We start from the raw sequence: 19,348 nt of genomic DNA, 5'->3' as shown, positions 1-19,348 counted from the left end.
ACAGTAGTAACATGGAACAAAGAACGTGTTTGACCATAGACAGCAAGTATGAAATAAACAATCATCAGTAGTATGGTTACACAACGGTGAGTGAAACACTTACGACAGCCAGACTCATCTGAGCGATCATTACAGTCAAAGACCCCGTCACATCGGTAGAAGGTGTTGACACATTGATGACCATTGGAACACTTGAACTCATACACAGTGCAGTTGTAGACTGAAAGGGAGCAAGTAGAACATGCATGTTCGTTTAGCTTTACCAAGGTATACAGAAATTATTTGTTGTGTTTTAATACGTATATTTAATAAATGATTAATGTATGTAGAAGTTATTATTGTGTAAGAAGCATATCAATGTTGCTTTTCACAGTAAGATTTCCAAGCATATTTTGCTGGTTAACATAAAGGTGTCAGTCCCCAATTTCTGACAATAAGAATCTTATCATAATCTGAGTAAATGTAAATGTAAAATCATTAGAGATGGCCAATCCCAAAATCTTCAATCTCACCTTGTAATAGGAGTTGAACGATTCTGGACTTAAAGTGACCTACTGTGCTACGCTATACCCTAAGCAAACCTGACTGCACATGACCAATGATATAAACATTATGTGTGTCTGTCATTGTCAATGAGAGGCAGAGTCAAGTGTATTTCAGGCAATCAAACAACTCACTGCAGCCCTGCTCGTCAGCTCCATCAGCACAGTCCCTGTCCCCATCACACACGTATTTGGGGTCGATGCAGCGGTGGTCAGGACATTGAAACTGCTCTGGCTGGCATGTGGTTGACAGATCTGTCAACATATCCAACAGTAAGACACATTACTGTAAACTAAAACACATTATCGGTACATACAGTGTCACATGATCGACAACAACGGGTAAAGATGAAAAAGGAAAGGTTTCTTGGAAAGGGCAGTCTGCGTTCCTTCCAGTCAATTTGATTCAGTTATCTTATAACTTGACTTTATGCATGTAAAGGGAACTCACGGCAATCCAACTCGTCTGAGCCGTCCCCGCAGTCATTATCAGTGTCACACCGCCAGGTGTTTGGGATGCAGCGATAGTTGGCACAGGTAAATTGGTTGGCAGGGCAAGTGCTAGGAATGAGGGTGGGACAGTTCTGTTCATCACTGCCATCAAAGCAGTCATTGTGCCCATCGCAGCGCCACTTCCCAGGCACGCAGTGCTGGTTGGCACAGGTGAACGCAGTGGGAGAGCAAGTGATGTCTGCAAAACAGTACGAATGACAATGTTCATTAAGCATTCCAGCATTCTAATGTTCCTGATTACATTGCATTATTCAACTGTGGACGGGTCAATGCGGTCCAATGGGCTCTAATAGCTCTATGCACACACACCATTTTGGGAAGAACTTGGGGCCCCTTCCTAACTTCCTTCACAGGTGTTACAGCTGATACTAATGAAGGCTCTGTTCCATTCTGATCAAACAGAGTCATGGTGCTGCTATAGTGTGTGTTGGCTCTGCTGGTCTCAAAGTGTACTTGAGTGGGTTCCAAATGGGTTATGGGGGTCCTTGAAATTTTAATTTTTTAAAACCACTGCACACTAAATGGTTGAACCCCTTTGAAAACAAGTTGCTGCAACTCAAGGGACTATGCTCTAGTGAATTTTATTTTATTTTTAAAGAAGGAACAGAGCCTTAAGTATCATCGGTAACACCTGTGAAGGAAGTAGGGAGAGTTATTCTGTGTGCATATAGGATTATAGGGCATCAACCACAGTACAGTAGGAGAAAACTGATGCAATTACTGTTTGCTCCGCAGTCTAATTCATCGCTGTTGTCATAACAGTCATCAAGGCCATCACATCTGTAGCTGATGGGCACACATTTGCCGTTGCTGCAAGAGAAGGAGTTGGCTCCACACTGAACTGTCGGGGGCTCATTGGATGGGTCCTCCACACAGGCCCTCTGGTTGGGCGCCACCTTCATGCCATATGGGCACCCACATATCCTCTGGGAATCTGGCACTGGGAAGCAGAAGTGGCTGCAGTCGCCATTTGGATTTGTCTGCCTTATGTTGCAGGCGTTGATACCTGGGAGTGGGAATAGTATATAGACAATACACATCACTGGAAGTGATGCAAAAATGTTGCCACACATGAACAGAATAATGAGTGCACTGGTAAGTAACGCAGCTCACCAGTCTGAGTGTTGGAGTTGAAAGACTTGACATGGATGATGTGGCTGATTCCTCTCCTGATAATGATCTGCTCCCCACCGTCAGTCTTGCGCACACGCACAATGGCACGCAGGCGCCAGTCAGTGAAATATGCATAGTCTTAATGGGTTAAACACAGAAATCATTGTGCAAGTGAGACATGTTAATAATACCAGAGCACGACCAGAGCTACTTCATCTCTCATCACCTACAGTCAATTAATGGTTAGTTTGACAGTAATTGTTTATTTAAAGCATTTAAATCAGTGAAGCAAGAACGACAAGCCATCTTTGTGTCCACTATAGTATACAGTATATTCCACTCATGATAAAACTGCTCAACATTTCATATCATACAGTAAATTAGCAATTTTATTACCTTCAAAAATGGTGAGGCCAAAGGGATGGGATATCTGACTGATTCGGCCCAGAGACAGTCTGTTCTGTCCATCAAAAGTACTGTGCTCAATTTTATCAAAGAAGGCATCCACCCAATACAGACGCATAGCTCTGTGAAAAGAAAAAGAAGAAACGTCACACAAGCGATATGTCAAAAAACAGATAAGAGAAGACCACTCGTATAATACATGACATACTTAAGCACTTTCATTTGGGTCATGACATAATAAATAAATAGTGATTTGATAAATAAATACTTTACAAGCTGTCATTGCTATATGTATAGATGGGTGAATGAATAATACCATATGACAATATCATCACATACTTATTGTACTATTGGCCACCCTATAGCGCACATACCACAACAAAAACCATCGGCCTAACTCGTCAGAGAAGGAAGAATGGTATAAGAATGGTGGGTACATGCAACTTTGAACATGTGGTTCTGGGACCATTTGCTCACCTCCAGTCAATGGCCAGGCCATTTGGCCAGCCAAGAGTAGTGTTCACAATAGACAGGGCATGTGAGCCATCACACCAAGCTCTCATGATCTTTGCTGGACGGTACCAGTCAGTCCAAAATATGTATCTGGCAAGTAAACACGCGTGTGTGCGCGCACACACACACACACACACACACACACACACACACACACACACACACACACACACACACACACACACACACACACACACACACACACACACACACACACACACACACACACACACACACACACACACACACACACACACACACACACACACACAGAATAAAACCCAGTGTCACGCAATAAAGTAGCATTGTTATTTTGATAAATAATATCTACAAGGCCAAACACTTTTTTTCTAAAGAAAGCTGACATTTTATTTTTGAGAGCTTCATAGAGCTTTTCTATTTAAGCCCAGATCTTAGTGTTCATTGCAATACCAGCTTTCATGCTGAACTAATCTTGGTTATATGACACAGAGCCATTGGAAATAACCACTTCTTCTAGAAAGAAGGTTTCTTGTGGAATTTGATGAATGTTGGGAGTGGGACACATCTGGTATGATTAAAGGTACAGTATGTAATTGCAAGTGGACAGTTCTGCTAAAGCTTCCTCGTTCTATAGCTGAGAAAAATTCTAACTAACTGTCTTGTGGGCACGACAAGAAGAACAAGCTGAGACAAAGACATTATCAACAGCATCAGATGGCATGATGTACATCTGATTTCACATTTCTGCAGCACTTCAGCAATTATTGTTCTTTTTCATTGCCACTATACTCTAAATTAACAGAGCAAAATAGCTAAATTAATTACCTCTAATATAAGTAACTGTATGTCATATATAAATCTATTCTGTAATGCCCTCAGGTGGCACAGAGGTAGGCCTACAGTATGTGACCTCCACCGCAGAGTCTAGGGGTTTTGAAACCACCGCTGTGCATCCGACTGTGTCGAGCATCAATCTATATGAACACAATTGCCTCGTGTTCGGGAGAGGGAAGCCAGGCGGGGAGGGTGATATTTGTCACTTGCATGGCAAGTGCTGGGTGGTGGGGCTCCTCACTGGCAGGTGAGCCAGTAGGATACAACAGCAGTAGCAACACACCGAAATGTGTGTGGAGGGATTAATTGGCATAATGTCTATGACTAAAATCTGTAAGATATGTAGGTATGTGGGGCATGGCAATAGATGCAAGCTTAAGACCTGTTGCATGTCTCTCTACTATCCAATAAAACTGCCAAACCACTTAGCATCCCTATACTGGGGTAACAATTGCTGAAGTTAGTAGGATAGTTAAAATACTTCTTTATCCGATATACAGAACACCCCTACGACGTATAACCTTTCAATATCAAGTAATTCTATCTTGATACCCAATGACAGGATGCACCACGATGGATCTGGGGTTGTTGAGGTTGCGTACGATAGCTCTCCTGGACTTGTCGGCCACCTTCATGACTGATATGCTTCTGTAGCGAGGGTCAGTCCAGTAGAGGTTCTTTGAAATCCAGTCGTAAGCCAGGTCCTCCACTCCTTCCACCCTATTGGCTGCCAGTACCTCCCTGCCTGTGCAGATCAGAGGATTCAGGCCACCATTTAAGCAGAGATGAAAGGAGGAACACATTTAAATAAATAGGCTGTCAGCTTGCATTTTCCCCATGTAGACCTGACAGAGAAAGCTAGAGCTGTCCCAAAAATAACAGCACTGACCAGAGCAGTGAGGTTTTGCTTTCTTTTTCAAAGTGAGTCTTCATGGATTTCTAGGGTAAACAAGTAACTTTCTCTGTAAGACATTAAGGTCAAGTGAGAAGATTAAAAAGCTAAAAACGCCCTGTGGAATAGATTCCATGTGTTGTTCGTTAACGTTAATTTCGAGGGCATGACTTTGAGCTGTTCAACACTGTCTGCACCCCATCATACAAGAAATTAGCCGGTCTGGGCGCTCACGTTGGGGGTGTGTAGATGGGCTATTTTCGGTGTACGAAATCACGCAAAACGAAATTATATAAAACCCTTAAATCCCTGTTAAAGGCTGGCTGGATCACATGGTCAAACTCTCTAATAGGAAGGATATTATCCAAGGATGTAAATAACAATCCAAATCCAAATATATGAAGTATTGATTCTCTGTCATACTCCATGCTAAATACTTCCCAATTAGAAACACAACTTTATGATTATGTAATGGTATTTGTTAAGTACTACTATGAAGCATCATCAGCTAAATGAATAGATTAGATTCTCACCAGTCCCATCCACTTTCTGCTTATAGATGATATCTCTGACTGTATCTGAGAAGAAGATGCAATCATCCTCTGCACTGAAGTCAATCCCAACAAAGGATGATGGTGCTCCAGTGATGGGAAGGATGATATCCTCCTGAGATGAGAGGTTGAAAGGGATGCCTCTGACAGCCAGCTGGCTGGAGAATAGCAGGAACTGCCTGACAGCTGCAGAGAGGAACCCAGACCAGTAGCATTAGGATCACAGAGAATACATTTGTGACACACATGATGCTATGCCCTTGTGTGTGTTAGGACCATGGAAGACGACTTCTACACACAAGATCATTTAATTTATGGATCACAGAGGGACATTTAAGTGTCATAGGAGCAGCAGTAAGAATGAAACAGAGGAGAGGTACAGTTGAGTAGGAGTCAAGAACCAAACCTTTTTTAATTAAATTAAAGATGTGAAATAATGACTATACAATATTCCAGATGCATAGCAGACGTCACACCAGTAAGAAGTTGCCGATGATGATGTACAATGATAAGAGCGCCCCTCAATTCACACAGGTGTGATTTCTATTATTGATAATCGATGATGTCACTGGTAGGCTGCAGGTTTCTTAACTGTCCACAGCTCTGAGACACAGAGCAAATACCCGGTAGACAGACATTGTACCAGAATATAATTGGAGCATTGGAGACTATTTATATGAAAATAGATTGGAAATGGGTGAAGTGGTGAATCTGAGTGTGTAGTGTAGACCATGGCAATAAATAAGTTCTCCCAGACAGTGGGCGCATGTAAACAATAAACAAACCTAGCACATAGCCTTGTGCTAGCCTGCATATAGATATAGCCCTGTGTAGATGATTCAATAAATAATCATAATGCCATATGACAAAGCAGCAACAACAAACAACCATGATGCTATTCTGATCAAGGTTGTTTGAGTGCTGTGGTTTGGCCTAAATCCAGACTCCAGGAAGAAATTATCTCTAGGCAGGAGAAGCACACTGTTGATTCAGGTCCTTTTCCGGTGACCCTTGACTCCCATTTCTCTGTTTAGAGGAGTTCAGTCCAGGGAACTCTTATGTTGAACCTAATACTGCCATGACAGTCGGTTTTGCTTTGTATTTCTTACCTACACATCTTTTGCCATCATTAAGCAGGTCATAACCCATGCGACACTTGCAGCGGTAACCCAGCCCTCCGTTGTCACTCCTGTGACTCAGAACGCAGATCTGTTCACATCCACCCTTGTCTACACCACAGGGGTTTGGCACTGTCAAAAATAATAACAAAATAAGTTTTGCTGCAGGATTCTTTTGTTTTTGATTTTATGATTCCAACAGAAAAATACAGCATTCACATTAGGGCTTTCATTTATAGTGATTTTTACTACCGGTAGTTGACTATAGTTGCCTAGTTTACTAGTCGACTAGTTGTTTAACTACTAACCACTAAATAATATTTGTACATTTAAAAACTGTATACATTGGTGACTATAATCTGGCATTCTAGCTGATCTGGAGGCCTACAAAAACGGGAGGGAAAAAAACACTTATTTTCTTCTTATCAACTAGTCAATAGTACCAACAAGGTCAACTAGTGAATTTACTAGTCGACTAGTTGCTTAAAGCCCTAATTCACATTTAAAAAGCTTCCCAAGCTAGATTGTATAAGTGACTATCAAGCCAATATTTGTACAGTTGTATGTATGTCCTTAGTCAGGGGCTTACCAGTTGGTTGTCTTAACTGGTGTATCACTGTTACCCCATGTGGGGTCTGTGCTGTTGAGTAAAGCACTTGAGGACTGCTGTCAAAGAACTTGTTAGCTTTCATCACAGCCATCTTGGTCCAGTCAGTGAAATAGACATTGTGTTCAAACAGACAGATGCCAAATGGATGAGGGACCACAGAGCCTCCATGAACCACCGTTTTTCTAAAAGGTTTGAGGACAGACTTATATCATAATACTGGCAGAAGGAGAAACACAAAATGATATGAATCCATATGAACATCTGTTAGGTTTACCTATGAAGGCCATCATATGTTGTGGTTTCAATGTAATCATAGCGACTATCAACCCAGTAGATGCGCTTGGCCTCATAGTCCAGTGTGATACCGGCTGGCCAACCCAGTTTGCTCCTGATGATCCCATAGCGGTTGGTACCATCCATATAGGCCCTCTCCAGTCCTGGCTCTCCATTCTGCGCATTCCAGTCAGAGAAGAACATAAACCTGAGAAAGAAAGAGGAAAAACCTGGAAACTGGGCTTGTTCAATCAGGGTTGCTTCTTGCACCTGCGCTTATATGGATACCTAGACAAGCATTCAACCTAAGACAAGAGGTTGAATGATAAGAGGATTTCCTTTTTTTTTCTTTTTAATTAAGTTTCACATCCAGAACATTACATTTTGTCTCCAGGTGGGTGGCTGTGAATCTTTCCTAAGAAACTGTACATTCAATTAAGCTAAGAAATGTATGTGTGGCCACCTGGCTCTATCTCCCCCTTGAACTATACTATTGGATTACAATGAGGGTCATCACTTACATTGCTCCTCACTAATCCATCCAGGGCAATCTGCTAATCTCCCTCACGCACACATACACACACACACATTATTCCATGCCAACGAAGCATGACACAGATACTGTACGTAGGGACTGTGGCTAGATGGGTGGGAGATGTAGCAGGTGCTTACCCGACAGTGGGGTCCACGGCCAACCCTCTAGGGTTTCCCAGGTTTTCGGTGATCAGTGTGACCCGGTTGCTGCCATCAAAGTCCACCATGTCAATCCGGTTGACGCTTGCCTCCACTACATACAGTTTGTTGTTCACCCAGTCGACAGCCAGGTTCTCAGGGTAGTCAACTGATACATTTAAAACCACCTGCAAGTTGGAACCGTCCATATCCACAGAGAACACCTGTCCACAAAAGATAGCATTGTTGTCAAGAGAGAGGCGGCCCAAGGTGGTCAGAGAGCTACGGGAATAAACTGAGGTATGAGTCTACCATGGTCAAGAAGCAGAATAAAATGGCTACCAGTATCTCACTCATTGAAAAACTTTGAAGGTATTAAATCCTGTTAAAGTATGAATAATAGGGGACAAAATCGTTCCAAACACTAGTATGCTGTTTATAAGGAACTGCAAAAATCAGCACATGAACTTATTTAGTCATCTTCTCAGCCTGACCACATCTTGGTAGTGCTTTATAGCTTAGAGTGGGAAGTTTCTGTAAACTACTGTACTATCCTGCTCATGCTAAGATGAACTAGTTTCTCAGGCTTGAAGCCTTGGCACCACGCAGCTAGTGAGGGGTATACTCCTCTTTCCAGCTCTGGTTCTTTTGACACAGGATCTAGACGTCTGAGAAGCAGGATTTTCAACTGACCTGTTTAAAAAGAAACTGAAGATGTGGAAATAGCCTGGTAGTTTAACCTTTCTGGTTACATTCACATGCCCTGTTTGTGGTCTCCCCTGCATTTAATCCGTTGACATGCCGCCACAGAGGTGGCTGATATACACAGATACCCAGTCCCAATTATGTCCCCAGCTTTTCTTCCCGGTGGCAGCGGTTCAAACCATAGAGAAGCCGAGGCATAGACAGCACAAAGCCCTTTGAGCTGGCCAAAGAATGCATATAGCTGGACAGACTCCCTGAAAACAAACGCTGCACGATTACCTTGAACATGATCAGGTTACAAAAATTGCACCGTGGTATGTGGACATCATACCAGCACATCAGACAGGTTTCAAGATTAGACAATTTGGATTCCATTCCTGGTCTACTTCCCCTTCATTATGGCTGTGCCACTTGGGAGCCAACAGCTCTCCATTTATTAGAGTATCCAAAGTGCCGATTTTTTAAAGGATAACCAAAATAGTCCTGGCCAAAGCATTTCCTCTACTGCTCCTGTATTTCTTTGCACAATACAGCATTCTATTCTCCACAGTCTTGACCTCAGCTTTTGCTTTTGTCTCTGGGGGTTACGATGTCATGCATGATGCACCCATGGAGTGATTTAATAAAGGGTTCCCCGAAGAAAACCTTGCCAAGTCTTTTAAATACATTTTGCATCGTGGCTACAAGTGTGCAGCCTTTTTCTTTATCTTCTATATTTATTTACCAAGGCCAGCAGCACCTCACCAACAGCAACACTGGTGTGCGCCCTTCTCCTGTTTGTTTAAAAGGGTAAAGGGGTAACACTGGCTGCTGGAATAGCACAAACCTCTGTTACCTTGTTCTGAGTTGTATCGGTCCAGAATATTCTATGGAGGAGGAAGTGGAAGTCCACACCCACAGCAACCCCTCTGTTCTGAGAATGGATCAAAGTACGTTGGTCGTTGCCATGGATGTCACCAATTAGAAGGTCTCTGCCGTTTGAGAAGACTAAAAGAGGGATTCCAGCTACAGAGGGAAACAAAATATAAAGTCACTTACAAAGTACTGTAATGTAGTCTGTCTTCTGTATTCAGAGCCCCAGGCGCAGAAATTTCACGTTATATGTTGGGCTAAAAAAATAACACCCGTGTGAAATGAGGGGCGATCATATCATCGTACATCATCCTACATCATCTCATTCCGGCCAATCAGAATTTACGTCCTCACCTTCGCCTTCAATGTTTGTGTTATGCAATGTTTGTGTTTATATGAACATTGATACACAAATGTTAATGTTTGTGTAGGACAAAGTTTGTATTGGCACACTAAAAGCTGGACATAGCCCTTAAAAACAACATTATGGGCTCTCGTCATGTATATAATAAAGCTAAACTCACACACCACTGGAATTGATCCTGTTACAATATATAACACTGCATGCAGAGATGGGAAAAGTAGTAGAAGTAGTCATTCAAATAATTACTCAAGTAAAACTTAAAAAGTACAGGCTCTGAAATGTACTTTCTGAGTAAAAGTAAAAGTATTTATTCTGTTTTTAAGCCAACTGTAACCTCATATACGTCGAAGGCTATTAAACTAAAAAGATCCCCACCAAACACACTGATTTCCAAACTGTCATTACTGATTGACGATTCATGTAAGTAGACCCACCTCTTCAAATCAGATTGTTTTAATCAGCACACAGTCAGCACAGTCATCGTGGAGAAACTTTCAACTTCAAGCAGACACATGTGTACACTGCACAGTGAAGCTCAAATGTTCAACTTAGTACAAAAACACTTGTCACTCCCATATGGAAAAAAAAATACTAAATTTGTATATGTTTTACATGAAACTTGTAGTTAATATATATGACAGTCAAAGCAGATATAAGATCCATAGTATTTTTTTGTAAAGTGAAACTTATATAATTTTGTCATTTATATGAACTATATAAAACAGTCAAAGCACATATAAGATCCATTGTATTTTTTTGTAAAGTGAAACTTATATAATTTTGTCATTTATAGGAACTATATAAAACAGTCAAAGCACATATAAGATCCATAGTATTTTTTTGTAAAGTGAAACTTATATAATTTTGTCATTTATAGGAACTATATAAAACAGTCAAAGCACATATAAGAGCCATAGTAAGTTTTTGTAAAGTGAAATTTATATAATTTTGTCATTTATAGGAACTATATAAAACAGTCAAAGCACATATAAGAGCCATAGTACGTTTTTGTAAAGTGAAACTTATATAATTTTGTCATTTATAGGAACTATATATAACAGTCAAAGCACATATAAGAGCCATAGTAAGTTTTTGTAAAGTGAAACCTATATAATTTTGTATCTTATAAGACCTATATGTGACGGTAAATCCACATACAATATTCTTAGTAAATTAGTATAAATTGAAATACATATGTGTGTTGTCAAACTTGTAGAGTTGGGCAAACATCAGTGAAACCAAAATCTGATAGGATATTGTATAGAAACCATACAATACAGGCCATGTACTGTATGTCACAGAGACATCCAAATTAAACAAAACCTAATCTTACAATGAAATAACATGAGATGACAAAATAATGAGTTGTATTCCCTTTTACATTTTATGACTCCTACATTATTTAAGATCCCCCCACCCAGTGCCACCCCCCCCAGCCAGTGTCCTCCCCAGCCAGTGACCCCCCAGTGTGACACCCCCCACCCAGTGCCCCCCCAGTGTGATGCCCCCCCCCCCCCCCCCCCAGCCAGTGTCCTCCCCAGCCAGTGTCCCCCCAGTGTGACACAAGCCCCCAGTGCCCCCCCAACCAGTGCCCCCCCAGCCAGTGCCCCCCCAGCCAGTGTCACCACCATTGTCCCCCCATGTACCTCCCAATGCATTTTATTTTATACTGCTATGGTAACTTATAAGAATCTTCTAAAAAAAAAAAAAAAACATAAAGAGAGCATATCAAACACTTCACATATGTCAGGATGTGTCTGGGTAGCTCAGTCGGTAGAGCTCTCGCCTTAAGACCACAAGTTCGTGGGTTCGATCCTGGGCACTGGCAACTCAGCGTATGAGTAGCACAGCTTGGGTGTGGCAAGTGATGCGGGAAGAATTGGGAGTTGATGGTATAGTAGGTGTGGTGCTCTATCTCAGCAACTATCTCCCAGGGGTCTATAGCGCATATGTTTTTTATACCTATCATACACTTCACATATAAAAACGTATATATAGTCATAGATAAAACATATGTTTTTTTTATAACTATAAGGTATAATGTATTGGCTGACATATAACAATGTTATAAAAATCATATAAAAGAAGCATACTTTTCTTGTAAATTAAATGGTTACAAACTATAAAATAAATACTATAATGGTATTTTTTTTATATATGGAAAGGATATATCTCATATAATTTAAAACTACAAACATTGTATGGAACATGTAAGGAAAATACAGTTTGCCATGTACTTACCTCATAGATCACATACATGTTGTTTACTTGATTCATACATGATTCACTTTATTGTCTTATATGAGGATTGTATGAAAGGTGCCACTTTCAAGAGTTCACATATAAAATCTAGTATGTACTTTACATGACATACATGTAAATGACATACATAAAAAATGTAAATACTTACTATTGGAGGCAACAGGACAACATATATGTTTCTTCTACTTTTTTTTCCATATGGGCTATCACTTTCCTCCTCAGTGTCGCTCATTTTTCTGCCTGGTTCGGTTCCGCAAATACGTGTAAACAACAACACAGCCGGCGGGTTGAGATACGCATGTGTGTGTGGTGGTGATCTGTGTTTCCGGGTTTATAGCCAATGAAATGTATTAACATCGTCAGAGGGCCAATCACAAGCTGGGATGTAGGGCAGGGGTTTTCAACTGATTGTGAACCAGGGACCACCACCGTGACTTATATCAACCTGGGGACCACTATTGTGTTGGTTGGGGATATGGGCTAAGATTAGTGCTTTTGTAAGTTAACACTTCTAACTCCCTTTTTCTGTTGAATTTCTTGAACTCCAACTTGTCAGTAAATGACTACATGGATGGACTCATCATAAGTCACCAGGTCATTCAGTTCACGGTTTCTCAACTATAGTGGAAAGAACATTTAAAACAAATCAACAAATCCTACATTACTAAATGCATGGTCAGGGACCACATGCAATACCTCCACGGACCACCAGTGGTCCACGGACCACCTGTTGAAAACCCATGATGTAGGGGACCACCACTAGTAACGCTTCATACGATTGGCGGAGACTGGAACCATCTACGGGAGATGTTTTTTTTATTGTCTAAAAAGAGATTCCTTGGTCTAATATTATTTTAATCGGTGTCATGCATTAAAATAAAAGTAACAAGCCTATTTTGAAAAAGTACTCAGTAGAAAGTACTAGTACTTGTGTTAAAATGTAACGGATAAAAGTAAAAAGTAGTCCGAAAAATAAGTACTCAGTAAAGTACAGATACTCGAAAAAAGTACTTAGTTACAGTAACGAAGTACTTGTACTTCGTAACTAAGTCAGAGATGGGAAGTAACGAAGTACAAGTACTTTGTTACTTCCCATCTCTGACTGCATGTACAAGTAGATCCCTGACTGAATCTCATGAAGTCAAAGTACTATTGCTTGCCATTGTCATCAGACTTGTTGCTGCTGGGCTAGTGGTCAAAGGCAGAGAGGCTGGTCTCTTAGTCAACACTCTCTTCTGTTACACAAAGGCAAGAGACTGGCTAAAACAACATTTAGTGCGCAACAATGCATCCGAGAGCACAGCAGACACTCAGCAGGGCATGTTGGCAGACAGGACAAGTAGCTAGTCTAAGGGGCCAGAGTTTGGTTGGACATGACCAAATACAAAGAAATGTTTGTTCATTCAAACACTTTTTTTAATCGTTTTGAATATTTTGAATATTTCGCCCTAGAAAATCGAACCCTGCATTCAAAGTTCAGACATAGGAAGAGCATTCTATTCATAGAGAGAGGAACAGTCACTTACATCTCTGAGTGTCGGCTCTGCAGTATCTGTGCTGTTCCAAGATGTAACCGTCTCGGCAGCTACAATGGTGGCTGCCTGTCCTGTCCTCACACAGCTGGTCACAAACGCCCCACATTGAACAGTCGTCAAAGTCTTCACCATGAAATCAAAGGACAATCACAGCCAACACAGGTCAAAAGACATGTATTCTTTTTCTTCTGAGCCGAGTTAACCACATGAACCCATTTTTGCCATGTTTGCTGAATGTTTGCATATTATGACATGCCCAGAATAGAGATGCTAGGGTTCATGTGGTTGATGTATTGATGTTGTTCTTTTGTTTGTATTCTGTTTTATGTGAACCCTGGCTTAACCCTGTAGGTTCATGTAATGTTTTCTTCTATGTTTGGGTTTTCTACATTTTGTTTTTGTTTCCTACATTTTGTTTTAAATTATTGTTAATTCAAAACATTTTCATAAAACATTCCCCCCCAAAAAGAAAAGAAAATACAAGAAAAATCTAAGAATTTCCATAAATTAGAAAACAAATGTTTAAGAAGTAATGGAAATAGCCAAGCTCACAAAGCGGCGACGTGTTATTTTCACTAGTTTGGGTCCCAGGCAAACGTCCAATTTCTCTTTTGGGTCTTAAAAAGTATGTGGACCACTGTTCTGTGTCTGGCTTACCTAATGTTAAACCGCCACAGTATATTTGTTATACTGACTTATAAAAAAAATGGTATCCAAGACCTGAGACAAGTATAAAATAATGCTTTATAGTTCAAATCTAAAATGACACAGATTTCCCAGTTTCAATGGCTTAACCATGTGATCAATTCAGTAGTAATGTCAAGTAGTCATGGACTCATGGTCAATGGGCTACACGTGTCAGAATGGTACCGTAATCTCATATCAGCACAGGAGGAACAAGATTTCTCTGAAAGGCCAAAGAATCTTTAGGCAGTAAAACAATGTATGCTGTAATCTGTTAACCATACATACCAATACAAGAGCGACTGTCATTGTTATTGACAATATATCCAGAAGGACAAGAACATGTTCCTCCCTCAGGGGAAGGGTGACAACGATCTTCACAGCTCAGAGATGGACATCTCCAGATACCTGAACCCAATGGACAAAATAGTCACAAATTAATACATTTGTACTTCATACTTTGTACTGAAGGTATTTTGTTTGGTTGCCATGCATCATAGGCTTAATCTTACAGGAAAGCTAAAGAAAGAAAGAAAGAAAGAAAGAAAGAAAGAAAGAAAGAAAGAAAGAAACATCGGTACATCATATTGGTACTAACTGCAGTTGCGTCCAGCTGTAGTGTTGGTCTCGTCATCTCCATCGGGGCAGTGGACTGTTCCATCACACAGCTGATCCATGACGATACACAGACCCGTGGATGGACAAGGCCATTCGCCAGGGTAGCACTCGCGTGGTATATGATCTAGAGGCAAAACAACAACAACAGTCTTCAACTCATCAGTGCCTTGACACAGAGAAAACAGAAACAAATAAGAAGATAGGAGGGCCTGCCACGGAGTGTCATGTGCAAAAGAGAAAGATACAATACAATGTGTGAGGTATGCAATGAGGACAGGCAACCATATCTCCCGAGGAATGCAATAGTGAACTCAAGGACAAGGTGACGCAGACTTCATTGTGGGAAATTACTGTCACTTTAAATCAATGGGGGGGGGAACTGAGTTTTGAGGGGGTAAAAGGTGGGAGGGGGTGCTTGGAGGGCTCCCGTGGCCCATCCTCTAAAAACACACACTCTTCACGGCAGTGTGGAGGAATTCTAAAGCCCTTTGGAAGGCTGTGCGGTCTTGTGCCACAAAGAGGCATTTGAATAACACACTTAAAGGGGCACAGACTCAGCGCCTGGCTAGCCCATAGCCACCATGGGGGCTGGAGGTGAATCAGGTTCACACAGATAGCTTGGATTTCCCACCCATTCCACCAAATGTCCAATATTGAATATGTGCTAGGTATTTGAAGGGCCGTATTGCTTTAAAGAATCCATACCGCAGCCTTTTTCATCTGCATTGTCCTCGCAGTCATCTTCTCCATCACACAGCCACACTTGATGGATACAGCGGCCACTGGGGCAGGTGAAGTAGCTCCCTCTACAAGTGGGGTATGCTGCCATGAGAGAGAGGAGGAAAACACATAGTAAAGGTCAGGCCAAGTTTAAGAGAGCATCTATCCAGGCAAAAAGAAACATTGCTGTCCCAGGAAAAGGTCTGTCTGTTTGGCAGCTCAAAAGGGAAAACAAAGAGTGCAGTGGAAACTCAATGTTCAACACTGAAGCTGTCATAATGTTTGCACTATGAATAAAAAATAATATAAATAAGGAAAAAGAGACAAGGAAGAAGAGAAGAGAGTGGGAGGGTACATACTGCAGTCCTGCTCATCACTTCTGTCTCCGCAATCATCGTCATGATCGCAGACATAGCGCTGAGGAACACACTCTCCATTGTGACATGGGAACATGCCCGTGCTGCAGTGCTGTGCTAAAGACAGAACATATAAACAAACAAAAGACAGTGATAGGTGATAGGTGAGGTCATCATATGACTTGTAGAGCGGATTCCGCTAAACTGGTTTCCAGCCTGATTCACTACGTTCGGTGGATTTTCTTTTCCACAAAAACAAATCCACGTAACGTAGTGAATAAGGCTGGACACATAATGAAACCCAGGCTAGTGGTCCACCACATAATGGAACCCAGGCTAGTGGTCCGCCACATAATGGAACCCAGGCTAGTGGTCCACCACATAATGGAACCCAGGCTAATGGTCCGTTCACCACATAATGGAACCCAGGCTAGTGGTTCACCACATAATGGAACCCAGGCTAGTGGTCCGTTCACCACATAATGGCACCCAGGCTAGTGGTCCGTTCACCATATAATGGAACCCAGGCTAGTGGTCCATCACATAATGGAACCCAGGCTAGTGGTCCACCACATAATGGAACCCAGGCTAGTGGCCCACCACATAATGGAACCCAGGCTAGTGGCTCACCACATAATGGAACCCAGGCTAGTGGTCCACCATATAATGGAACCCAGGCTAGTGGTCCACCACACAATGGAACCCAGGCTAGTGGTCCACCATATAATGGAACCCAGGCTAGTGGTCCACCACACAATGGAACCCAGGCTAGTGGTCCACCACATAATGGAACCCAGGCTAATGGGCCGCCACATAGGGGCAGGTGGTGGCTCAGGGGTAGAGTGCCTGGATGGGAACCGCAAGTTTGCCAGTTCGAACCCGGGCTCCCCCAGAGTTACTGTCGAAGTGTCCTTGAGCAAGACACTGAACCCCTAATTGCTCCCGATGTGCTAGTTGGTGCCTTGCATGGTTTCCGCTTCCATCGGTGTGTGAATGGGTGAATGTAATGCACAATCTATGTAAAGCGCCTTGGATAAAGGCGCTATATAAATGCACCATTTACCATTTACCATTTACCACATAATTGGCAAAACACTAAGATTTTAATAATTAACATTAAAATAAAATACAAAATCGATTGTCATTAAAATAAACATGCTCTGACCACTTAAGAACTGATAACGAGGCAATAAGGAGTTCTGGAAAGAGTTGGGTACCTGTGTTATTGACTTGAGACTTACTGCAGTTTGCCTCATCAGAGAAGTCACGGCAGTCCACCGTCTGGTCACATCGCTGGGTCCGGTTGAAACAGGCTCCATTAGCACAACTCAGCTCAGCACACGTAGGATAGTCTGAACAAGATCAACAGATTATTCACAGGACGAAAGTGAATTGCATTTATCATACAGATCCTTTAGTGTAGAAGTATTGCATGATGTTGGGTGTTTAAAATGCATGACATGGATATACACAGCTCCAATGTCAAACTGTGGGTAAATGTTGATGCCGAGACATGCCTGACAGGCATGTCTTGGCTCTTATTAAATACATTATACTGTATGTATATTGTATAAGCAATCATGCTGTTTAAACCATTGCTTTAGACATGTAAAGACTCCTGTAGCTATCAAAAATTCATTATGGCAATTGACCTCTGAAATACACTGTAACTGAACTGAATAATGGCAAAGGGTCATTCTTGGCATTCTAGAAATATCACAGAACATGTGAAAGACTAATGCGAAGGATAAGAAAGCAAAGTTTACAATGAACACCGGCAACAGCCACATGCAGCATTCTTTATGCAATTGTGAGATTACCACAGTGTGCAGGGCTGTAACCATGTCGGCACAATAATGGAATAGCAGCTGAACTTCAGCTTGACTAATCCACCATGGAATCTGCAATCAACCTCTGACAACAAGAAGCATATTGTGACCCATTCTGTCAGTCAACGAGCCTCTTAATCTTAACAAATTGATTAAAATGCCACGGTAGTCTGAGTCAGACACACACACACACAAAAAGGAACCCTTTCCAGGGGGAAACTTACGGCAGTCTATTTCGTCAGACCCATCCGAGCAGTCAGACCACCGATCACAGCGGTACACACTGGGGATACAGGCTCCGTTACCGCATCTGAATTGGGTAGTGGTGCACGTCCTCCCAGCTGGTAACAGATTTGGGAGTAATTTAGCTACAACTGGAAGGAGTGGTAATTCACTCATTTCTTTAACAATTTTGAAATGTGATGCACTTGAGTTGAGATACTCATTATTGCACTGCTATGTTAAATCCCTCAAATCTCAAGTCAAGTAATAGCAATGGACTACTTTTAACCTGCCGTCCCTTCTATTTTGGGCGTGTCATTATAGGTGAAAATTTCATTGTGAGCTTGAAAATCTCATTTTTTGTAAATATTTGAATAGTAGGGTTATAGTCTTTTTTGCAATACAATGGTCTATATTGGAATAGTGTTTCCCAAACATTTTCAGGTCAAGGACCTGATATGTATTTAGCCACAGACACTCATTTGAAAAGATTTTGTGCAGGGGACCGATTAGACAACATTTGTCATTTGTCAAAAACAGCAGATCTACAAGCTCACAAATGCATCACATCATGATGTGAACATAGATCAGCTATTTTGGAGTAGCTGAAGTGTTTAAACTCTTCTTATTTCATTTTGCTGGGGAGAGTCACTGGACCCCACTTTGAGAACTACTGTTTTGGAATGTCAGTCTTGGAGGAAGTACTTACGGCAGTGCTGCTGTCTTTCATCAGAGCCATCCTCACAGTCCTCCTCGCCGTCACACACCCACACTTCGGGGATGCACTCATCGTCACTCAGACACTGGAAATGACTTGCATCACATGTTACCTTTGCTGTGGGAACACAAGCAGATCATCTTTGAGTATTTTTCTGCAGTCTGTGAGTACTACTTCTCCCTTGAGGACCTTAGGACGACTACAGGGATACTTGTATGAACAATAATTAACCACTTGAACCCAGGACCCTAGCATCTACAGTATATCTACATTCTAGGTAATATCGTAATAGAGAGTATGCCTTTTCCCCCGGGACACATCCCCCTCATCTAGACTGAGTGGCAAAACATTGAGCAGCATGTATCGTTGGCGTTTGGAAGCACTTGTTGGAAATCACTCAACAGTCCTGCATACCACCTGTTTCTAAATGGCACATAATGCAGGATGCAGCAGGACATTGCGTTA

At 41.7% G+C, this 19,348-nt stretch overlaps 1 protein-coding gene across 1 annotated transcript in view; it reads right to left on the bottom strand.

Annotated features, from left to right (window-relative positions):
• The window catches only part of lrp2a (low density lipoprotein receptor-related protein 2a), a gene marked incomplete at its 5' end in the record, with an annotated part of 63,791 nt that overhangs the window by 38,314 nt on the left and 6,129 nt on the right, over window positions 1-19,348 (bottom strand). Inside the window, 22 exons of the mRNA XM_080785648.1 lie at window positions 104-220; window positions 678-797; window positions 994-1,233; window positions 1,777-2,061; window positions 2,169-2,306; window positions 2,565-2,695; window positions 3,051-3,176; window positions 4,455-4,647; window positions 5,328-5,531; window positions 6,455-6,595; window positions 7,053-7,255; window positions 7,348-7,554; window positions 8,019-8,242; window positions 9,559-9,728; window positions 13,728-13,859; window positions 14,709-14,828; window positions 15,019-15,162; window positions 15,744-15,860; window positions 16,118-16,231; window positions 17,356-17,466; window positions 18,168-18,284; window positions 18,875-19,000. Of these exons, the coding sequence (XP_080641774.1) occupies window positions 104-220; window positions 678-797; window positions 994-1,233; window positions 1,777-2,061; window positions 2,169-2,306; window positions 2,565-2,695; window positions 3,051-3,176; window positions 4,455-4,647; window positions 5,328-5,531; window positions 6,455-6,595; window positions 7,053-7,255; window positions 7,348-7,554; window positions 8,019-8,242; window positions 9,559-9,728; window positions 13,728-13,859; window positions 14,709-14,828; window positions 15,019-15,162; window positions 15,744-15,860; window positions 16,118-16,231; window positions 17,356-17,466; window positions 18,168-18,284; window positions 18,875-19,000 (3,480 nt within the window). The remainder of the gene's footprint in view (window positions 1-103; window positions 221-677; window positions 798-993; window positions 1,234-1,776; window positions 2,062-2,168; window positions 2,307-2,564; window positions 2,696-3,050; window positions 3,177-4,454; window positions 4,648-5,327; window positions 5,532-6,454; window positions 6,596-7,052; window positions 7,256-7,347; window positions 7,555-8,018; window positions 8,243-9,558; window positions 9,729-13,727; window positions 13,860-14,708; window positions 14,829-15,018; window positions 15,163-15,743; window positions 15,861-16,117; window positions 16,232-17,355; window positions 17,467-18,167; window positions 18,285-18,874; window positions 19,001-19,348) is intronic.

Source organism: Protomyctophum bolini, assembly GCF_963924005.1.
Source record: "Protomyctophum bolini genome assembly, chromosome: 16".
In the NCBI taxonomy this organism is placed as follows: domain Eukaryota; kingdom Metazoa; phylum Chordata; class Actinopteri; order Myctophiformes; family Myctophidae; genus Protomyctophum; species Protomyctophum bolini.
Note: the sequence above shows the minus strand (reverse complement) of the source record. Positions and strands in the feature narration are given on the sequence as shown.